At 35.7% G+C, this 20,600-nt stretch overlaps 1 protein-coding gene across 1 annotated transcript in view; it reads left to right on the top strand.

Annotated features, from left to right (window-relative positions):
- LOC148946718 (oxysterol-binding protein-related protein 9) overlaps positions 1–20,600 on the top strand; it is a 159,889-nt gene that overhangs the window by 102,010 nt on the left and 37,279 nt on the right. The window contains exons 8-10 of the mRNA XM_089096347.1: positions 606–914; positions 10,829–10,985; positions 16,258–16,357. Coding sequence (XP_088952473.1) covers positions 606–914; positions 10,829–10,985; positions 16,258–16,357 — 566 coding nt within the window. The remainder of the gene's footprint in view (positions 1–605; positions 915–10,828; positions 10,986–16,257; positions 16,358–20,600) is intronic.

Below are 20,600 nucleotides of genomic sequence, written 5' to 3'. Positions count from 1 at the left end.
GCTGAATTTCATGGTTAAAAATTCATCTCGTTTCGTCTTCTTAGAAAAATCCTTCTCAGGCACATTGCTTCTGAAAAGCAATTTTTAACAGGATAAATTTTTCATTTTGGAAATCTGTGCGAGATTTTCAAATCTAAACATCATGGATACCAATAGTCAACTGCAGTTTATCAATAGTTGCATCATTGATCTCAACTTATTATTTTGTTCTTTTGTTATTATTATTATTGAATTCTTTTATTACTTTTTTTTAAAATTTAATTAAAAAATTTTTAATTAATTTCTGAATTCTTTCATTATTAAATTATGAAGATGTTTTATTGTTAAAAGTTTCATTTTTCTTATCAGTATTTAGTTTTTTTATTTTCCTGCGAAAGACAAAGAAACAATTGAGGATTTTTTTTCTTGGCTATCACGATGAAATTCGGTGCCGTTTTTTTAAGTTGGCACCACAAACTAGAAAAAAATCTTTCAAGCTCAAATCGCTGCCGTTTTCTTTGCAGTTCGGCGCCGATTTCGTTAATCGATGCCGAAAAAAGCTACATGTGTCCGGCCCTCAAGTTCAAATTATATAATATAAAATAGATCATTATTTATGATTCAAGGCCAACACCGATGATTAATGAAGAAGAATCCGAAGTCCACATTGAAGTCTTAGCTACAGAGTCCGTGAATGGTACTGCCGTTTCACCTTTAACTACCAAAGATATAAACATAGATGCAATATATGAAGAAGGTGATGATAATGATAATGTTTCGCTGGAAAGTCATGGATCTGTTATTGCTCATCTTGTGTCGCAAGTGAAGTACGGTATGGACTTGACCAAAGTGGCCCTCCCTACGTTTATTCTTGAGAGACGATCTTTACTAGAAATGTATGCAGACTTTTTTGCCCATCCGGATATTTTTCTAAGGTAATTTCATAATTTTTCTATGGTAAATTTGTAATTTGTAATGTTTCTTTTAATTGTTGAGATGGTGGGACAAAAATTTCTTTTTCTTTCAACGATTTATCTAGTCCAGATTTTTGATTTTACAAGATATGGAAGGCATTGACGACTACCTTTGTTTGTTTTAATTGTTCAGGTGGTGGGACAAAAACTTCTTCCTTTGCCTTGGCTTGTCTTTTGTCATTATGAAAGATATATCGCCGAACCTTTATTTTATTTAATTATTTAGGTGGTGGGACAAAAACTTCTTTTTCTTCCAACGATTTATCCAGTCTATATTTTTGATTTTCAAAGGTATGGTAGGTATTGATGACCGTATCCATGTCTAAATCCAAATATGATCGCTATCATTTTCAATTTGTTTGCCTTGTTACACCTCGGGTTATCTTTCGACATTATGAAATACATATCGCAGAACCTTTGTTTTTTTAACAAAATTATGGAAGGCAATTGTGACCTTATTTATGTCAAAATCCCAAACCCAATAAATTATCGCTATCATTTTCAATTTTGACACGTTTTGATTCTCGCTGTCTAAGTTGATTTTCATTGACTCGCCGCTCTTCATTTTAATTTTTGACTCCCTCTCTTGTTGGGCGTTGTATGTCTTTTAACCGCGTGTGTCTTTGCTCTTCATTTTCATTTTCAACACGCTCTCATTGTCGTTTTTGCATATTTTCTAACCCCCCTGTCTTTGCTCTTCATTTTCATTTTTGACACATTTTTTGGATTTTGATCACTTCAAACAATTTAGCAATGGCCTTTGCTTTAGCTTTCCGTATTTGTGTTGTCGCAATTGATGGTCCAGTTTGTCGAATTTCACATCTTATCGCGTTTGATAGTTCAGGTGTTGGTTCCAAAGAATCATCATTTATAGTAACTGCAACTGCAAATTTTCCTTTTTTGGGCCCTCTAACAGACATTATATTATATATGTAACTGTTGCGTTGGAAACTCAACAATCCTATTTATGCTACGCTGGACATCATATAAGAAAATACTTATATGATGCTATACATGATGTCATAAGAACTGCTTATATGATGTAGTAACATAGTACATGAGTCTATTGAAAACAACAAAATTAAGGCTCTTAATGATTTTTTTCAGACTTCTGACCTATCTAGATGGTTTTTTTATGCGAGAATATCCAATTTACCAACTTTATATATATATATATATATATATATATATATATATATATATATATATATTCAAAACTTGTATAATTCTGATATTCAAAACAAAACAATATCCAAAATATACTGGAAAAATCTAAAATACATATAAATGTATATATATATATATATACATATATATATCATATATATATATATATATATATATATATATATATATATATATATATATATATATATATATATATATATATATATATATATATATATATATATATATATATATATATATATACATCCCTTTGAGTGAGTAGTCCATGCTTGAGCGCACGGATAATGAAAGTCTTTATGCCTTTGTCCCACTTCTGATGTGTCGAGATTTTATGAATTCCTATAATTTATTATATTTGCCTGGTAGTTAGGTTATTTTATATTTCCCTTAATTAGGAACAGCCTTACCCAAAATTATGGGCTTCCTCTTAAATAAATTAAACTTTGTTTACTTGATTACATATCCTAGGTATTATAGATTCTCAACAGTGACCATCATGAGATTTATCATTGGTCTGTTACCCTCTGGGCATAAAAAATTAAATAAACAAAGATTAGTATGTCCTGAATGCAGATTGAGAACGTTTCCGTATCACATGTATATTTTTTGAAAAGTTGTTTCTCTGGTGGTGTGATATCAGGTTTGAGTGACTGCTTCCTGATTACTTGTTGCTTGTTATATATTAGATTCCTATACTTTAAGGTCCCATGCACTTAACAAAATACCATCTACAAGTGCTATATCTTCTTATTTTATGTAATAAATGTCACCTACCACAATCTGATTAACAAGAATTTGATCGTAGTTTCTTCTGTGTCATTATCTCCTCCCCTTTTTTACTAGCAGTTATTACATTTGTGATAATTATTGGTGTCATAATGGCTGGATCTTTAATCGATGTATACTCATTATATGTTCTTATTCACATCTGTCGTGTCGTAGTCCAATCATAAAAGTAAAATGATAAAGATGCTGCTGTAAAAATATATATGATCTTGTGGTGCTTCCTTCATACATTTCCAAATACGTTTATTTGGAGGGGGGGGCTCACTTCTTTTAAGTATTACTCTTCTTTACTCCAATTTTATATTTTCTTTTTCAATTCCTGTTTCAGGTGACGCTTTTAGCCTAGCACAAAGACCTTCTTCAGCTCCATGTCTAAATTTTTGTTAACTTCATCAATTTAATCCATTAAATTTGGTGTTTTAGGGTTGCGTAACCAAGTTGTAACTTCTTTTAAGAGTTGCTCTTGTGGAAGTAAAGAGGGAAGCTGAAACTTAAAACAAACAGATATGATTGTTTGGCAGATCGTGCATGTATATCTGGAAAACTTACTCGAATGAATTGACTAATATTTTTCCACGTACTGTATGTATAATTCTAAAAGCTAGCGTTTTACTGAAACACAAAACGAAGCCCTCAAAAACAAACATGTTCCCTTCGGAGTATAAAATTTAGTAAAGAGCCTGAAGAAAATAGAATATAGAAAATAGAAAAAAGAATATAGAAAATAGAATTAAAAAAATAGAAGACTAATTTATAAAGCTCTTTGTAGTCTTTTACTGACGATGGTGTCAACAAAGTATACAACTTTAATCAGGGTTGCAGCAGTAGCTGCAACTTATTAAAAGGCGAACCAGAGCCCATAGTAGTCAAAAGTTAGAAAACGTGTTTTGAAAAAAAAAGCTGCCTTATGAGAAAAAATTGCCATCTAACACTGATTCAGGAATGGTAACTATTATTTTCGTTAATCTAAAAAGTAAAAGTTTATTTCGAAAACAAATTTATGGTGATTTAGAAAAAAACCTTTAATACCCCAAAAAAGATGTTAGATTGAAATGAAAAGTGCCCCATTGGAATCACCATGGTCGAAAACCTGGTATAGAAGAATTACAGTCCTCCACCTTGAGCAACAAGCAAATTCACTTTTTTACATGGGTAGCACTGATGTGTATTTTCTTCTCTTGTTTACATGGCTAGCGGGTTACCAGAACATCATTGAGAGATGTTTAATTACTCATTTAAAAGCTATTGCTTTGTGGCTCATTTAAAAGCTATTGACGAGGGATTTAATTGGACATCCGAAAAACAAAAAAAAATCAGAAAACACAACTAATTCATTATGACATTCACCGTGGCTCATTTAATTTAATAGCACATTCCAAAATAAGGCCCTGAGAGTTGTGAATAGCTACTGTAAATACTAGTTGCAATTGAAACTTTTTTCTTGTAGAATCTACCTGCAAGTGCTTCCAATTGAAGCACGACCTATATGCTATTGCTCAAATGTTCTTGACCATCAAATGTACCAAAACATTCAATATCTCACTAGATGGTATACTTTTAAACTCTTTGACGTTGCCCATAGATCCGTTTATTAAACCTTTATCAATAGCAGTGTTTCTTTGAAACATTGGTCGTACACCAATTGGTAGTACCGACATTGTGACTGCACCAGCTGTTGTTTTGCTGTCATCTGCAAAGCTCGAAATACTTTTTTCTGCTTCTTCTTCAATTCTTTTATTTCTGATTACAGAAGAAAGACTATGAATAGCAGTTAGTGTAACATGTTCTGAGCTCGTTTCTTTTAGCAGTGTCTTGTTTATTAGCCTACAGTCGTCGTTTGTGGGTATAAAAATAAACGGCACTCTGCCTTCCTCACACAAATGATAAAATAGTTTGATAATTTCTTCTGAGATGGATTGCGACATGCATCCAAACTTTCGAGAAGAAAGAAACTGTAGTGTAGATGCTGTGCTTCACAATTTCCTAGCTGCATATTTGCAAGAGTATCTGCATATGGCTTGTCCAGTTTATGTCTCATGTTGACTGTAGTCCGGGCGCCACGCTTGGCTATCGCTTATTTCAAGAAGGCGGTACGACGGAATGGGGTTATTATGAAACATATACCAAAAGATAGCCTAAAAAACACTGATACTGAAAATAAAAACGGCACTTTAAACCAAGGGAGGGAAGAGGGGGGAAGTCTATTAAATTTGGATTTGAACTTCAGATTTCCCGAAAAGTGCTATATAGCGAGCAAAAGCCGCAAAAGCCGGTTTCAGACGTCATTTTCCGGTATCCTTTGTGTTGTTTTGACTGCTGTTGTTTTAGTGTCAAGACCGAATCAAGACAGCAGACTGAATTGAATGATATGTTTATTTCTTAGCTATCTCATCAGGGTCCTATATTCCAAATTAACCAAATGGAGAGCAGACATAGTATTGACAAATATATTTGTGGGTAATTTGGTGGTAGGGCCCAGTGTTGCAAATAGTTTTTAGCTAAGCTTTGATAATTGATAGTTTTTAAGATATAGTAGGTGGAATATTGCTACACAGGTAGTCATTATTTAGAGTTATACAAAGGACGGTATTGTTTAGTCTAGTTGTTGCTAGATGGCTTCCTTGATTTTTTTTTTCATGGAGCTTAGAGTTTCAAGTCTTAATAGTTTCCCATTCTCTTGTCCAACATCTATCTGCCAACTAAATTGCTATATTTGATGAAATTTCAATTTAATGCCATGAACCGTTAATGAACCCTTCCACGCTTCTTTTTCCGAAAATCCTACGATCAAAATTTGAAGATAGCCATTTTATTCAGTACCGTTGAAAATTCCACTAATTCTCTAATGGAACCTCGTACTTGCTCAGTTTATGTCGGACAACAATTGCCAAAAAACGATATTTTTTTTATTTTTATTTTTTTTTACAAAAGATTTTGTGGTCGTACTTTAACTCTTGTTTTTACCTCTGTCAGCTATTACTACCCAATTTATCATGGATAAAAAGGTATAGGTAAAGGAAACGGCACTAGACCCTTAAAGTTCAAACCTACGCTGCTGATCTCCGTTTCAAGACCTTTTATTTAGGAAGTTAATGGGAGGCGGGTGGCCAGCCATCTTGTGCTTTTCACACCCCTTTCCTGCTTACTTTTCCTGGATTTCTCCAGGTACCCAATTAGAGCTCTAGATCTAGAGCGATTAGAGTCAATTATGGCTGAGCTTACAGAGTCACGCCACTGACCTCGTCCCAAAAAAAATAACTGGCCAAACCAGGAATTGAACACCCGCCATTCTGATAAAGGATTCCTAACGCAGCACGCCAATCACTCAGCTAGGACGTTCTGGGGAACCCTAGTCAGTCAATTTGATACCCACAAACCTTCTCTAGAACAGATAAGAAGATAATTCCCGGTATCTTAAGTTCCTATTACAAATTGCAACCTCTGATGCAAACCGTGAGTTTGACAAGTCCGTATAATGTTGTCCCTCCGAACAAATAGGTGAAGCCGAAGATATCGAACAAAGCGACGATCCTTTTCGACGAAGTCGAAAATTATCAGGAAATTGAAACCAATGACTCATTCCTTCAGAAAATTACCCACGACAGACTGGATATGTACTCAGGGTCGTATCCAGGATTGTTTTTTTTTGGGGGGGGGGGGTTGTACAAGGATTTTTTCGGGTGGGGGGGGGTACCCAAAAAAACTCAAAAACTTCCATTTTTGTTACGTTTTTAAGAGTCAGACAAACATTTTGGGGGGATGTTCAAACCCCCTACCTCCTCCCTGGATACGGTATTGTATGTACTATGCAATTTTAGCCTAGGAATAATGCATTCTTTATTAAATGAATGGGAGCATGAAAGTTTTTTCACAATTTCTTGAAGCTTATAGTCTTCAAAACAAACACAACATTGTCAAACAGTTAGTTTAGGCTTACCCTAACTGGCTCTTCTGTGATATTGACTGTTTCAAGATTTTTTTGACAATTTCTTTTTGATTAATTTTATTGCACAATGGACTCTAGCTTCCACTTCATGCTCTGAATATGAATCGGAACTGTCGCATGATGTCGCAGAAAAAAAAAAAAAACTTTCACTGTTGATAGGATCACTACAATTGCTTGCGTCAATATAAGTCAGTGTTACTGAACTGTTACTGTCAGTTTCAGAAGAATCCAAATTTCAAGTGACAGTCTCAAGAGGATTTGCTTGTTGCTTATTCATTTACAAATATTGAATATCCACCTACAGTTCATCAGTGTATGTTGACAACCTCAAATTGACAAAATCATTTCTAGTTTTCAATTTTTATTATTTAACTGCTAAAAACATATTGATTGTTCTTGGCCCTTCAGTCAGGAAGTTCAATGGGGAGTTGGGGGCCAGCCATCCTGTGCTTTTTCGCGCACCCTTCTCCTGTTTACGTCCCTAGATTTCTCCAGGTACCCATTTAGAGCTAGGTCGACTCTGGCTTAGCTTACAGAGTCATGCCACTGACCCCCATCCCAAACCAAGTAACTGGCCACGCCAGGAAAAGAACACCCCCCTTCGGACAAAGGATTCCTTATCAAGAGCGCCAACCACTTGGTTAGGACGATGTTCACTTGACTACCTCCACTCGGCTAGGACGACCTTTACTCGGCTAGAACTACCTTTACTCATCCAGAGCGACCTCGAACTCGGCTAGGACGATTTCCACTCGACCAGGACGTCGACCTCCAATCAGCTAGGACAATCTTTAGTCCGCTAGGGCTACCTTAACTCGGGTAGGACGACGACCTCCACTCGGTTAGGACGATCATTAGTCGGGTAGGACGACCTTCACCCGGCTAGGACGGCCTCCACTCAGCTAGGAGGGCCTCCACTTGGCTAGGATGACCTCTACTCGGCTAGACTGTAATCTTTGACGATCTTTACTTGGCTAGAACGGCCTCCAGTCGGCTAGGACGGCTTTACTCGGATAGGGCGACCTTTACTCGGCTAGGACGACCTCCACTCGGATAGGACGACCTCCACTTGGCTAGGATAACCTCCACTCGGCAGGGGTGACCTTTAATCGGCTAGGACGACCTTCATTCGGCTAGGACCACCTCCACTCGGCTAGAACGGCCTCCACTCGGCTAGGACGACCTCCACTTGGCTAGGACGACCTCCACTTGGTAAGGACGACCTCCTCTCGGCTAGGACGACCTCCACTTGGCTAGGACGACCTCCACTTGGCTAGGACGACCTTTACTTGGCTACGATGACCTTTCATGTCCATATAATGTTCTCCTTCTTCCTAACAAATTGGTGACGTCGAAGATATCGAACAGTAATTTGGTACAATAAAGCAAACACCTGCAGGCAATTAGGCCAACAGCTGCAGGTACGACTAAGCCATCAGCTGCAGGTACAATCAGACCAACCGCTGCAGGTACAATTAGACTAACCGCTGCAGGTACAATAAAGCAAACAGCTACAGACAACTAAGGCATTAGCTGAAGGTACAGCTAAGTAACAGCTGCAGGTACAACTAAGCCAAAAGCTGTAAGTACAACGAAGCCAAGAGCTGTAAGTACAACTTAGTCAACAGCTGCAGGTATAGCTAAGCTAACAACTGCAGGTACAATAAAGCAAACAGCTGCAGACAACTAAGCCAACAATTGGAGGTACAACTAAGCCAACAGCTGAAGGTATAGCTAAGCCAATAGCTGCAGGTACAACTAAGTCAACAGCTGCAGGTACAACATCCCATCTACTGTAGTTACAACTAAGCCAACAGCTGCAGGTACAACATCCCATCTGCTGTAGGTACAACTAAGCCAACAGCTGCAGGTACAATAAAGTAAACAGCTGCAGACAAGAAGCCAAAAGCTGCAGGCAAACCCAAGCCAACAGCTGCAGGTACAATGAAGCAAAGAGTTCGGCTAGGACGGCCTTCTTTCGGCTAGGACGACCTGTTGTGGGACGACTCGGCTAGGACGAATGTTGTAACTCCTCCTACCAGATGTGACTTCGAAGATATCGAACAAAGCGACGAAAATTTTCAAGAACTTGAAATCGATGACGTGTTCCTTCAGAAAATGATTCACGACAGACTGGGCATGTACCATGCAATTTCAGCCAAGGAATAACACATTCTTTATGAAACAAATGGGAACATGAAAGTTTTTTGACATTTTCTCTCAGCTTATAGTCTTCCAAACAGACAGAACATTCAAGGCTTTCCCTAACTTGCCCTTCTGTAATTTTGATTGTTTCAATAGTTTTAGTTTCCTTTTCGGACAATTTCTTTTCAATTAATTTTCTTGGAGAAGGGACACTAGCCTCCACTTCATGCTCTGAATCTGAATTGTCGCTTGAATTCGAAGAAAAAAACGAACTTTCACTATCGGTAGAGTCACCAGAATTGCTTGTGTCACTGTCAGTCACTGTTACTGAACTGTTACTGTCAGTCTCAGGAGAATCCGAACTGTCAGTTTCAGGAGAATTGAAACTCCTACTGTCAGTCCCAAGAGAATTTGCTTGCCGCTTATTCATTTTACAAATTTTGAATATGCACATGCTTAATGTATCTACAATTCATTAGTGTATACTGACAACCTTAAATTAACAATATTGCTTCTTGTCCTTTGTTTTTTTTTTTATTTAACAGCTAAAAACAGATTGATTAGTAGTAGTGGAAACTTTTGAAGACTGAAGTAGTTATGGCGCTTCTGAATTTGAAGTAATGCAGAGTTTAATATAGAGAATGAAAAGTGTTGGTAAAAAAAGGATTTCGTAGTGATGTCATAATCTGTGTGCCAACACTTCAGTCCCACCAATCAGCATGCACCTATGATTTTCTATTGTTTTGTTGATATTTCTTTATTGCCTCTCGTGCCCAGTCTAATGTACAAGAAAGTAGTAAAAGAAAAAGATTAAAAGCTGGTCCGCAAAGTAAAACAATGAACGAAAAATAACGTCATAGATCTTCAACTAAAAAAATGCTTGCAGTCGCTGCTTGTTCAATTTACTTTTTTAAAGGGTGTAAAAATTGCTAATAAAGTTGCTTCTTGTTGTGCTTCTGCTGTGAGCATTTGTGCTTCTTTTTTGTATTTTATTCTAGAGGTAACACTTTAGTATCTTGTGGTCGTAAATTGATATTTCAATATTTAACTAACATAACAGTTTTAAAATTTGCTTTTATTCAATTCCTTACTTATGTTAGCCTTTCGTTGAGCCTGAGCCTTAGGAATGACTACAGTAAATAAAGAAAATTTTATGTAAGCGTCTTATTCTTTCTGTCTTATTCTGTCTATTCTTATTCTGTCTTATTCTTTGTTTGCGGCATAATTAAATAGCTTAGGTTCAATCTCAAATCTTGAAATTTAGTGGAAATAATATAGAATTCATCATGGAGATAAGTTACTTGCATGCAATAAATTGCTGTTGAAAAAGAAAAAATCGAAAAAGAGGAAGAACCTGACACGGAATAACACCATGATTTTAACCATTTCACTTCAGGTGACTCCTTTCCCCACTTGGGTCCTTTTTTACGTGTTGAAAATCGTAGTTGCAGCCTCAGACGCAACCTGGCAAAGAACAAACTCTAGCACAGAAATTTTAAAACGCATTTTGAAAAAAACAACAACTGTCACGTGAAGAAGACTTGCTACTTGAAGCTGATTCATAAACCCCCATGTAGGAGAATCACAGTCCTCCATCTTGAACAACAAGGAAAGTCCTTTCTTTATTTTCGATTTTCTTTATTTTTCGATTCATGAAATTATGTCACAACTTTTCATCAGAATACAGACAGTGCAAAGAACTGCAGCTCTGCAGCTCAGCTCTGCAAAGAACAGTGATTTTACTGCAGTTTGGTTTCTAAAATTCATTTTAAGTTGCAATGTGCTTTTTACCCCCTTTTTTAAATCTTAGGATTGCTGACTTCAAGAGCCCCCGTGAAAGAATGATTCAAGTTGTCCGGTGGTATTTATCTGCGTTTCATGCTGGACGTCGATCTGAAGTTGCTAAGAAGCCATACAATCCTATTCTTGGGGAGACTTTTCAATGTTGGTGGGACGTTCCAGATTTGGTAAATATCTGTGTGGATGCAAGGGGACTAGATATCTATACACAGGAGAAGCCAGTCACGTCGTGAGCTATGGGGTTTGCTTGACCACGTAAAACTAATATTTATCTATCTGATCTTACGAACTTGAGAAACTTTATGCTCCTCCTTGGAATATTTGGCTATGTGCATTTGCAGTAGCAATCATTGCACGTCTGTGCAATGTCGAACAATTTTCTATTTTGTATTTTTATAGCTTTGGTTTGGGTGTCATCGAATACCACAAAATTTGGATTGTATCCCCAATGAATATCTATATTTTTCAGCTAAATCGTTTTTTTTAATTGAACCTCATCTCCTCCCCCCCCCCCCAAAAAAAAATTAAATCATACGTGTCTGATTCGGTTTGTGGTTGATTTTTGATTTCTTATCGTATGCAGATAAGTTGATTCTGAGATTCAGGATAGCAACTAGTTCCACAATAGGAAGTAAAAACTGAGCTTAAATATAGGTTCTGAAAGTAGCTGAATTTCGCTTTGACGGCAGGGTCTCGCCTCGTGTGATGAAAACGTTTGATCACCAGGGTTAATCCTTAATTTACTTCTTGTTAAAATCAGAATTAAAAAATTTGCATGTATATTTGGCGAATTGTCTTTTAATAATTAAAAAAAACCTTCCCATATATATGCTGGTGAAAATTGGACATTGTAATACTTTGTAGATACTTATTTACAGGAGTCCTTTTCTATCATTTTTTTTAATCTTCTAGGAAGACTGGAAATAATTACGTTTTCATTCAGAAATAGAGGAAAATGCAAATATTTCGGTCGGGGCCTTCAATCAACCACCGTTACTGCAGAATTAAGAATGGAAAAAAAATCTTGACTATCGCCGAATTGACCGTACACGAGGGGATAATTACGAACACGAGATAATTGACAGTACACGAGAGGATGTCCCCACGAGGGGTACACGACCGTACACACGGTCTGTCAACAGCAGCCTCTTCAGCCACACGATTTTTTTTTATTATTTAAAAAAGAATTGTAAAAAAATATATTTCCATAGAGGAAATTTTTATGGGGAAAGGGACATTGCTATGGAGGGGGCACCGAATTTCCCAGCATTATTTTTAAAAACCGATCAGAAATTAAATAAAAAAACAAGTTTTCAACTGAAAACTTCTCCACGTCAAGACTTAAAACGAATAGAAAAACACGTTAAGCTACATGTAAAATATTGCAAGTAATTGAAGAAATGTGCAAAACCTTTAGCTTCTGGTTAGGGGACTGGATGAGGAAGGACTGAAGACCACATATCCTTACGTACATACCGCTTGAAGTCATCAAAACCTTCTCATTCAGTCATTTCACTTACTTTTGTTTTATTTCTACAGGTTGGCTAGAGAAGTTACTGGTGTCAGCGATATCAACGACATTATGCAACACGATCTGTCAGCAGTAGCCTCTTCAGCCACACGAAAAAAAAATAATTTTTGTAAATGGAGGAGGGAAATTTTCCAGAATAAATTTGGGGGAGGAAGGAGACTGGTGAAACTCAGAAATTTGTAATAAAAGCGACCCAAACATTAACATGGAAATTGTATAAGATTAGAAACACCAAAGAAGGGAAATTACCTTGGAAGCCTTGGGCATTCGCATTCTATCCTTGGCTTCTAATTGCGAACTATATCTCTTCAAACTTTTCTTGATTTCCTTCACATTTTCTGCACTTAAGAGAGACGGTTGGCGTGGTCTCCAAGAAAACTGAATGAACAGGCTGAGGGGGAACCTTTTCAAAATTTTACCTTGAAAATTCCATATCCAATATTTATTGTCTGACTGAAAGAAAAAAAGTAGTAAGAGCAATTTTAAAAAAAAAAAAAAGAGAAGAAGACACAGAATGTTGATTTTAGTTTTGGCTCTTATTTGTGTTTTTTTTTTTTTGCTCTTATTTTTGGTTTTGATTTTTTTTTTTTTTTTTTTATCGAGGAGTCTGGAGGCGTGAGTTAGGTTTTTGTCTAAATATGTATGGTTTTCGCTAAAGAGCAAATGACTCAAACATTTGAGGTGTTGTAGGAGATGGTAGCCCTGCTCTTATTTTTAGTAATTTGTAATAAATAAAAAAAAAATCTTGACTGCAGTAGTAGCTGCAACCTAGTAAGAAGTGAACTACAGCCCATTCACAACGAGAAGTCCACAGGACAATAAAGAAAGGCAAGCCTTAAAAATACTGAAACAAAAAGGATTTTTCAAGTACGGTGGAAATAAAACTGAGTAAGAAAAAACAACGAACGCTAAAATTGAGGTTTTTTTTTTATTCCAAAAATTAACCCCCAATTGAAATTCCCATTCAATACCAGTTTTTCTATTAAGTTGCCTTTTAGTAAGGGTCCCTTTTTAATTTACTTTCTGTGTTTCTTTTTAAGATATTTCTTTTATATTGTTGTGGTGTTTCTTTCTGAATTTTTGTTCCTGTTTCCACCCTGAGAGCCATTGAGCAGAGATCTCGACCGAAATAGTTGCATTTTTTTTTTCCTTTTGCCACTTGCTGTTATTTATAACCTTTTTTCTTCGTTCTTCTATGTTTTGTTGTGCTTGTGTGGTATCAGGAATTAATTCAAACTGAATTCTAATTTATAAAATATAATTTATTATATTATATTGTATATTATAAAATATTATAAAAAATATTATTTTTCTAAACTACTGGAATTTGAGCGCCTAATGCAGGCAAACGATTGCCATGTTGAGATGTAGGGTTATATTTTCACAATCACCGGAAAATTTTAATTATGTTTGTTGACGTTAAAAATAACCATAGGGTAAGATCTTCCAGAGCCATTAATGGCACATAGGGTGTTAAGTCAGCTTTTCTGTTGCTAGGTCTTTGTTACAAGGAAAGGGAGCAAGCCTGCTGTTCAGCTTTGTGGCAGCTGGAATCGAACCTCGTGTTACGTGTTACTGTGCTGAGCATCAATCAACTGTGCTGCCATACGAGAAATTATTATATATTTTTTTAAATTAGCTATAGACTAAGTTACTGTAAAATTAAGTATATATTCTTTTATTGTTTTTAAATGGAGAAATTTCTCAACTAGTGCAAACAAGTTTGGGTTCGTTTTCACCTTCATTCAATCATTTATTTATTGTTCACAAATACATGTATATATTTGACTAGGCGCTTGGAGAGACGAGCTCATAAAACTAGGCCTAGACAAAGACAAAACAACTAACAACGCTACAGCACAAAGCTTACTGGTCTGTAAACGCTGAAAAAGACTTTACTCGGAGGCTTCGGATGAATATCCTCAAGAATAGTGAAAACCGCATGGATCATTAAATACGAAATATGACAGCATGGAAAAAAAAAAATTCTCCTACAACGAGGTGAATTTTATACAATAAAACTGGAATTTTTTGGAGCGGTTTGTTGTAACTATACAACTGAGCTTGCATGACATTTATAATCACTGAACAATTTCAAACCTAATCAACTTTAAAGTGTCCTGACCTACAAGCTTTTTTCTGCCACCCAATTGATATCTAACAATGCTAGGTAATTTCTTAAGCCTCCTGATCGTTGGACATCATTAAACGATCGTGTTTGACCTCACCTGCTGTTATGGATTCCTAGGCATCAATTGCTCAATCACATTAGCAGTATTTCCCAAAATTTAGGGGGGTGAGGCAAAATGCATTTTTCAAAATCTAGGGAGGGGGTATATGTGATTTTTTTTTTTTTTGTATTGACTGATCCTTTACTGTGTCCTCCTGATGGTGATCACTCTCTTCAAATATGGTTTAATTGTCCAATTGATGCCTGGAAATCAGTATCGCAGGTGAGCTTAAGTATCTTGTAATTGTGACAATCTTAGCTTATAATTTTCTGTTACCTTACAGTTTTATTTCAACAAGCTTACAAAATTATATGGAATTTAAAGTAAATGCTCGAAAATAAGAAATTTTTTTGGGTGGGGAGGGCGGTGGGAGGGATCCAAAGGCCTCCCATGTCTTGCACAAATCTGATTTGAACTGTTATCATATCAATTGCTATAATATTATTGGTGTTATTTATGTACTTCTAAACCAAAACTATGAGTACAGGACTATATTTCCTGACTCAGTCTGGCAAATCCCGATGTTGATTTGGGTGCAAATTTTACTAATGTTTTCATTAATATATCATAAAAAACAACGAAAGCACAGAAAAGTCGTTCACTGTGCATTATTGTGCATTGTGCGATTGACAAGACCAACATTAATTAAAGCTGATTTTGTCAAATTTTGTGTTTTGTTTAATTTGGCTATGACAAAGGTGCTCTGTGAGATTTTTCTTTTTTCCCTTATTGAATAGGACCATCTGTTTGTTTTCATATATTATTTCCTTCTCAAAATACATCGAAGTTTTTGTGTCCTCCAAAATATATTATTTGTTACTGTAGAAGTTCCTTTGCACAAACACGGATCACAGTACAAAAACCTTAAGCGAATATTTTTTTTTCTTCTTTAAGATTATTTTATTGTAACGTGAATCCTTTTAATGTTAATATGATGCAGCCAAATTGGAACTTTATTAATCATGCTAATGATTAAAATTTAAGTTATGGTGAAAGGCATTTTTTTTTCTCCCTCTCTTTTCTGCAAGATTATTGCGATAACGCTATAATGATTATTTGGTATCGCTAAGCGATAACGCTTATTTGGTGCAGCCAAACTGTAACATGATTAAGCATGCTAATGATTAAAAGTTAAGTTATGGTGAAAGGCATTTTTTTTCTCCCTCTCTTTTCTGCAAGATTATTGCGATAACGCTATAATGCTTATTTGGTATCGCTAAGCGATAACGCTTATTTGGTGCAGCCAAACTGGAACATGATTAAGCATGCTAATGATTAAAAGTTAAGTTATGGTGAAAGGCATTTTTTTTCTCCCTCTCTTTTCTGCAAGATTATTGCGATAACGCTATAATGCTTATTTGGTATCGCTAAGCGATAACGCTTATTTGGTGCAGCCAAACTGTAACATGATTAAGCATGCTAATGATTAAAATTTAAGTTATGTTTAAAGGCATTTTTTTTTTCTCCCTCTCTTTTCTGCAAGATTATTGCGATAACGCTATAATGCTTATTTGGTATCGCTAAGCGATAACGCTTATTTGGTGCAGCCAAACTGGAACATGATTAAGCATGCTAATGATTAAAAGTTAAAATATGGTGAAAAAGCTCTATATAAACATGTCCAATGGTGCCTCTTATGTCATTAGTTTATTTTTTGATTTACCTTTTTTTTTATAGAATGTAGACAAATCAGAGCCCGCTAAAGACGGACCAGTGCCTTGGTGTTCCAAGCAACAATTGTCCTTCATCGCTGAGCAAGTATCTCATCATCCCCCTGGTTAGTAAATTCTCATTTTATTGAAATAAAAATATGAAGAACTATTTCAGTTTCAGTTCATGTGGGTCATATCTCCGGTGCCATTTATTTTTTATAGGTGACTGTTCATTGGATCCTCATGGCCACCATATTTTTTAAGGCTATTTATTTTTGAAAATTGCACGTTGGGCACACTTTCTATTAAAATAGATAAATAAATTTCAGTGAAATAAAACTCTGAAGTAACTGTTTCAGTCCAGTTTTGGCATATGGGGCACATTTGCGTCGCCATTTGCATGATTTTCCTTGGTGCATCACATGGGACTCTCAAGGCCACCATATTTTTTTTAACGGGGATTTATTCTTAAAAACTTCACATTTAACGAAATCTCAGTTGGAAAGTAGTGCTTTGGTTGCATTCCCACTTTCATGGCCGCGGTGGCATCTGGTAATACTTTTTCTATCTCAGCTGAACTTTCTTGGAGGAAAGACGCTAAGTCTCTTTCACAATATAAATATATATAGGAACAATAGTGAAAAGTTTCTCCAACCAGCGCGCTGTTTGGGAAGCTCCCAGACCGTCAGAGCAATAGTTTCTCGTCGTGATGCACTGAATATTTGTCATTGCCCATGCGCGAAGGTGGGGTCATGAAGAGTGGTTTAGATTGTGTGGTTTTAGATGTGTTTCAAAAATCTTCAATGGAGAGTATAGGACTATTCGCTACTGTTCTTATATATTTATACTTTGGTCTCTTTGGTACTGTTCTAGATTAGGTGCTCCTCAGAAGTAAGCATCGTAAAAAAATGTAAGCAATACCATTAGATCCCTTATTTTCTGTTGTTTTTTTTCGAGTATCATATTTGTGTTTCTCACAATATAACCCCACCCCTCCCTGATGGTCTCATACATAGTTTTAATTATATATTCTTCATCGTTTTCCGTCTCGTGATGTATTATTTAACGGGTAGCTCCAATCACTGCAATGCTACAAAAAGCCTATTAGTAATAACCGTTTGTATAAACAAATTGTGCAAGGGAAAAGACAAAGCTTCTCTAGAAAAACTTAAATATTTAAAACTACAATGAGTGTTGATCAAAGCTAACTAAGGACTGATTGTTTACTCATAGTAGTGGCCCGCAGTGTCGACTATGGGTGTTGGATTTTTGTACCTTTTGTCTCCTCCCTTTTTGCTTCCAGTCCAAGCATGTTAGCTTGGACTTTTACGCTGTTAAAAGTGATCACCATGTTGAGTCCTAGAGGCGAAAGTAAAGAGAACTAAAAGAGAAAAAGAGTTGGGAAAAGAAACTACAAGAGAAAAATTCAGTCTGAGATAGCAACCACTAGTGTTTATTTCTCATTTGATGATGGTTTGTTTTGCTTGACTGAAGAATTGAGAAATAGTAGACGAGAAATTTCAATGCAAAAAAGAAACGTAATTTGAAAAGTCAGTCTGCATTGATGGAAAGTAATATTTCTGGCAAACTCGGTTTATTAGCTCCAAACAACATACTAATACTACATCAAGCAGTTCGTGGTAATGAACTGTAAGTAAGGAGCGACCCGGCTGAATAGTAACCGAAACTTTAAAAAACGGAATTTTGATACCAGTAGATAAATCAAAAGAATCGGATTTTTATACTGATTTAAAATATATAAGTTTCATCAAGTTTACTTTTACCCATCAAAAGTTACGAGCCTGAAAAAATTTGTGTTAATTTCGAAAAAAGGGGGAAACCCCCTAAAAGTAATAGAATCTTAATGAAAATCAAACCACTAGATTCAACGTATTAGAAAATGCTACTGTAGAAGTTTCAAGCTCCTATCTGCAAAAATGCGGCATTTGCTATTTTTGGCCAGAAGAAAGATCACGGATTCGTGACAATTTCTTCTTTTTTTTCCCATGGGTGATCGTATCGATCCAGTGGTCCTGAAATATCGTGAGAGGGTTTATTCGAACGGAAATTAAAAGTTCTAGTGCCTTTTTTAAGTGACCAAAAAAATAGGAGGGCAACTAGGCCCCCTCCCCCGCTCATTTTTTTCCCGAAGTCACCTGGTCAAAATTTTGAGATTGCCATTTTGTTCAGCATAGTCGAAAATCTAATAAATATGTCTTTGAGATCCCCCATAGTTCCGGGGGAAAGGGCTGAAAGTTCTGAACTTTGCCCATTGTTTACATATAGTATCGGTTATTGGGAAGTATTAAATAAAAAAAAACAAGTTTTTTCAACTGAAAGTTAAAAGCAACGTTAAAACTTTAAACGAACAAAAATTACTACGTGTATGAGGGGGGTTGCCTCTCCTAAATAGCTCACTCTTACGCTAAAGTTTTTTTTTTAACTTTTAAAAGAGGTTTTTATTCTAATTAAACAGCCTTGGCGATTCTGGAGGCATTCGTAAATAAATGGAACAAAAATCAAACTTAGGCTATTATAAGGTTATTATTAGTTAAAATAAAATTAAGACTAATGTTAAAATTTCGTTTTAATTATTCATATACGGTGAGCCAAAATGAAAACCTGCATTAATTCGAAAACGTTCAGAAATTAAATAAAAAAAAACAAGTTTTTTTTTACTGAAAGTAAGGAGCGACATTAAAACTTAAAACGAACAGAAATTATTCCGTATATGAAAGGGGCTGTCCCTTCCTTCAACGCCCAGCTCTTTACGCTAAAATTTGTATTCTTTTAAAAATTAGTGTTGTGAGAAAAAGTCAAATTTTAGCGTAAAGAGCGGGGCGTTGAGGACGCTCTGTTCTTTTTTTTATCGACTTTCTTTCTGGATATTGCCAAGTTGAGTTTTAGATGGTCATGCTTGGTATTGGCTGGCGTTTCCACTGGCCCGCAAGAGAGGTGATTTGATTTTTTGTCTTTTTATGTCTTATAGTTAGTTAAAGAAAAGTCATAGAATAGTTTATACAAATCAAAATTTAAGTGAGTTAGTTAGGAGATCAAATTTTGTGCTAGTCTGACCCTTTGGTCAATAAAAGTGAGTTACATTTTCTCAGTCTGCTTTTGGTTATTCCCTTAACCCGGTTAGGGAAACGGAAAGAAAGATTAGGCGAGTTTATAATATCTGTTGAGATATAATATCCGTCGACTTTATAATATCCGTTATAATATCCGTTGAGAAGTAGCACCTACATTTACACCCCCGTAATATATATATATATATATATTGTCCCTCCGGTTTATAAAATAACCTCTATTTTATTGAAGAGATTCTGCCTGAGTTAAGTATTTTCTATGGATTTCACTGAGAACAGCTATTCGTCACATAGTCGAAATCTTTGCTCATGTTTAATTCTAATATCTATCCTTTTTAATATCTATAATAATGTCTAATGTTTAATTCTAGTCTCTATCGTTTTATTCTAATATAAAATCCTCAGAAATTTCCTCATTTCCCATAACTTCTTGTTATTGTAACACAGTGTTTATCATACATGCATCACGAATGCCTTCCGATTTCCACATAGTTTATATCGAACGGTTTCTAAGCTTGATTAGCTCAATTCTAGTCTCGTATTTGTAGCTGGGCAACTTTAAAAGCACTTGACTGCTAACTTAGGCGAAGGGTTAGAATATTGCTCAAGCCTCCGAGGAAAATCTAGCATCATAAGTCTATTTAAGGTATTTCTCTAATACGTTATTTATGTGTTCTTACTTTTATGTCCAGTCACTCTAAATTTTTCAAAAACATAAAGGATCGATTTTATTTGTCCTCTATCAAAAATAAAAGGGTTTTGAGTTGCTTATCCTCATTAGAACATAAAACTTGGGTGCCCAAATATTGGTCGAAAATTCTGAATAGTGTCCAAAGTTTTGTTGACACTCAAACTTTAAAAAATAATATTCAGAAAATGTGTTATGTCATGTATGGTTGGTATTTGCTCTCCGTATCAGATCTTTTTCCCCCTTTTGGATGGTTTGAGCTAAATTTACATTTTTCGATTGTTTTTTCATACTCTCTTGTGAATATAATTTTGGCTCAGTAGGCTTAGTTGCTAGGCCTGGTTGATTTACAATAACTATATAACCCTTTGTGGTTTGTTCATGTTAGCTTTTTTTTAAATTTGTTTTATTTTTTCTCTCCGTTATTTTGTGAAAGAAATCACTGCATATTTTAGCCACATAGTCTCCCTAGAGCAGTGGTTTCTCAACCGATTTTGGGCTAGGCTCCAGCTACGTATTTTAAAATCCTGATGCCCCCTTGTAATATTTAAATTTTGTTACTCAAAAGTTTATGTATATTCGCCTGAAGGA

Source organism: Artemia sp. Qi Xiang Cuo, chromosome 11, assembly GCF_049724085.1.
Source record: "Artemia sp. Qi Xiang Cuo chromosome 11, ASM4972408v1, whole genome shotgun sequence".
NCBI classification, from domain to species: Eukaryota; Metazoa; Arthropoda; class Branchiopoda; order Anostraca; family Artemiidae; genus Artemia; species Artemia sp. Qi Xiang Cuo.
This window is presented reverse-complemented; position numbering and strand designations above follow the sequence as displayed.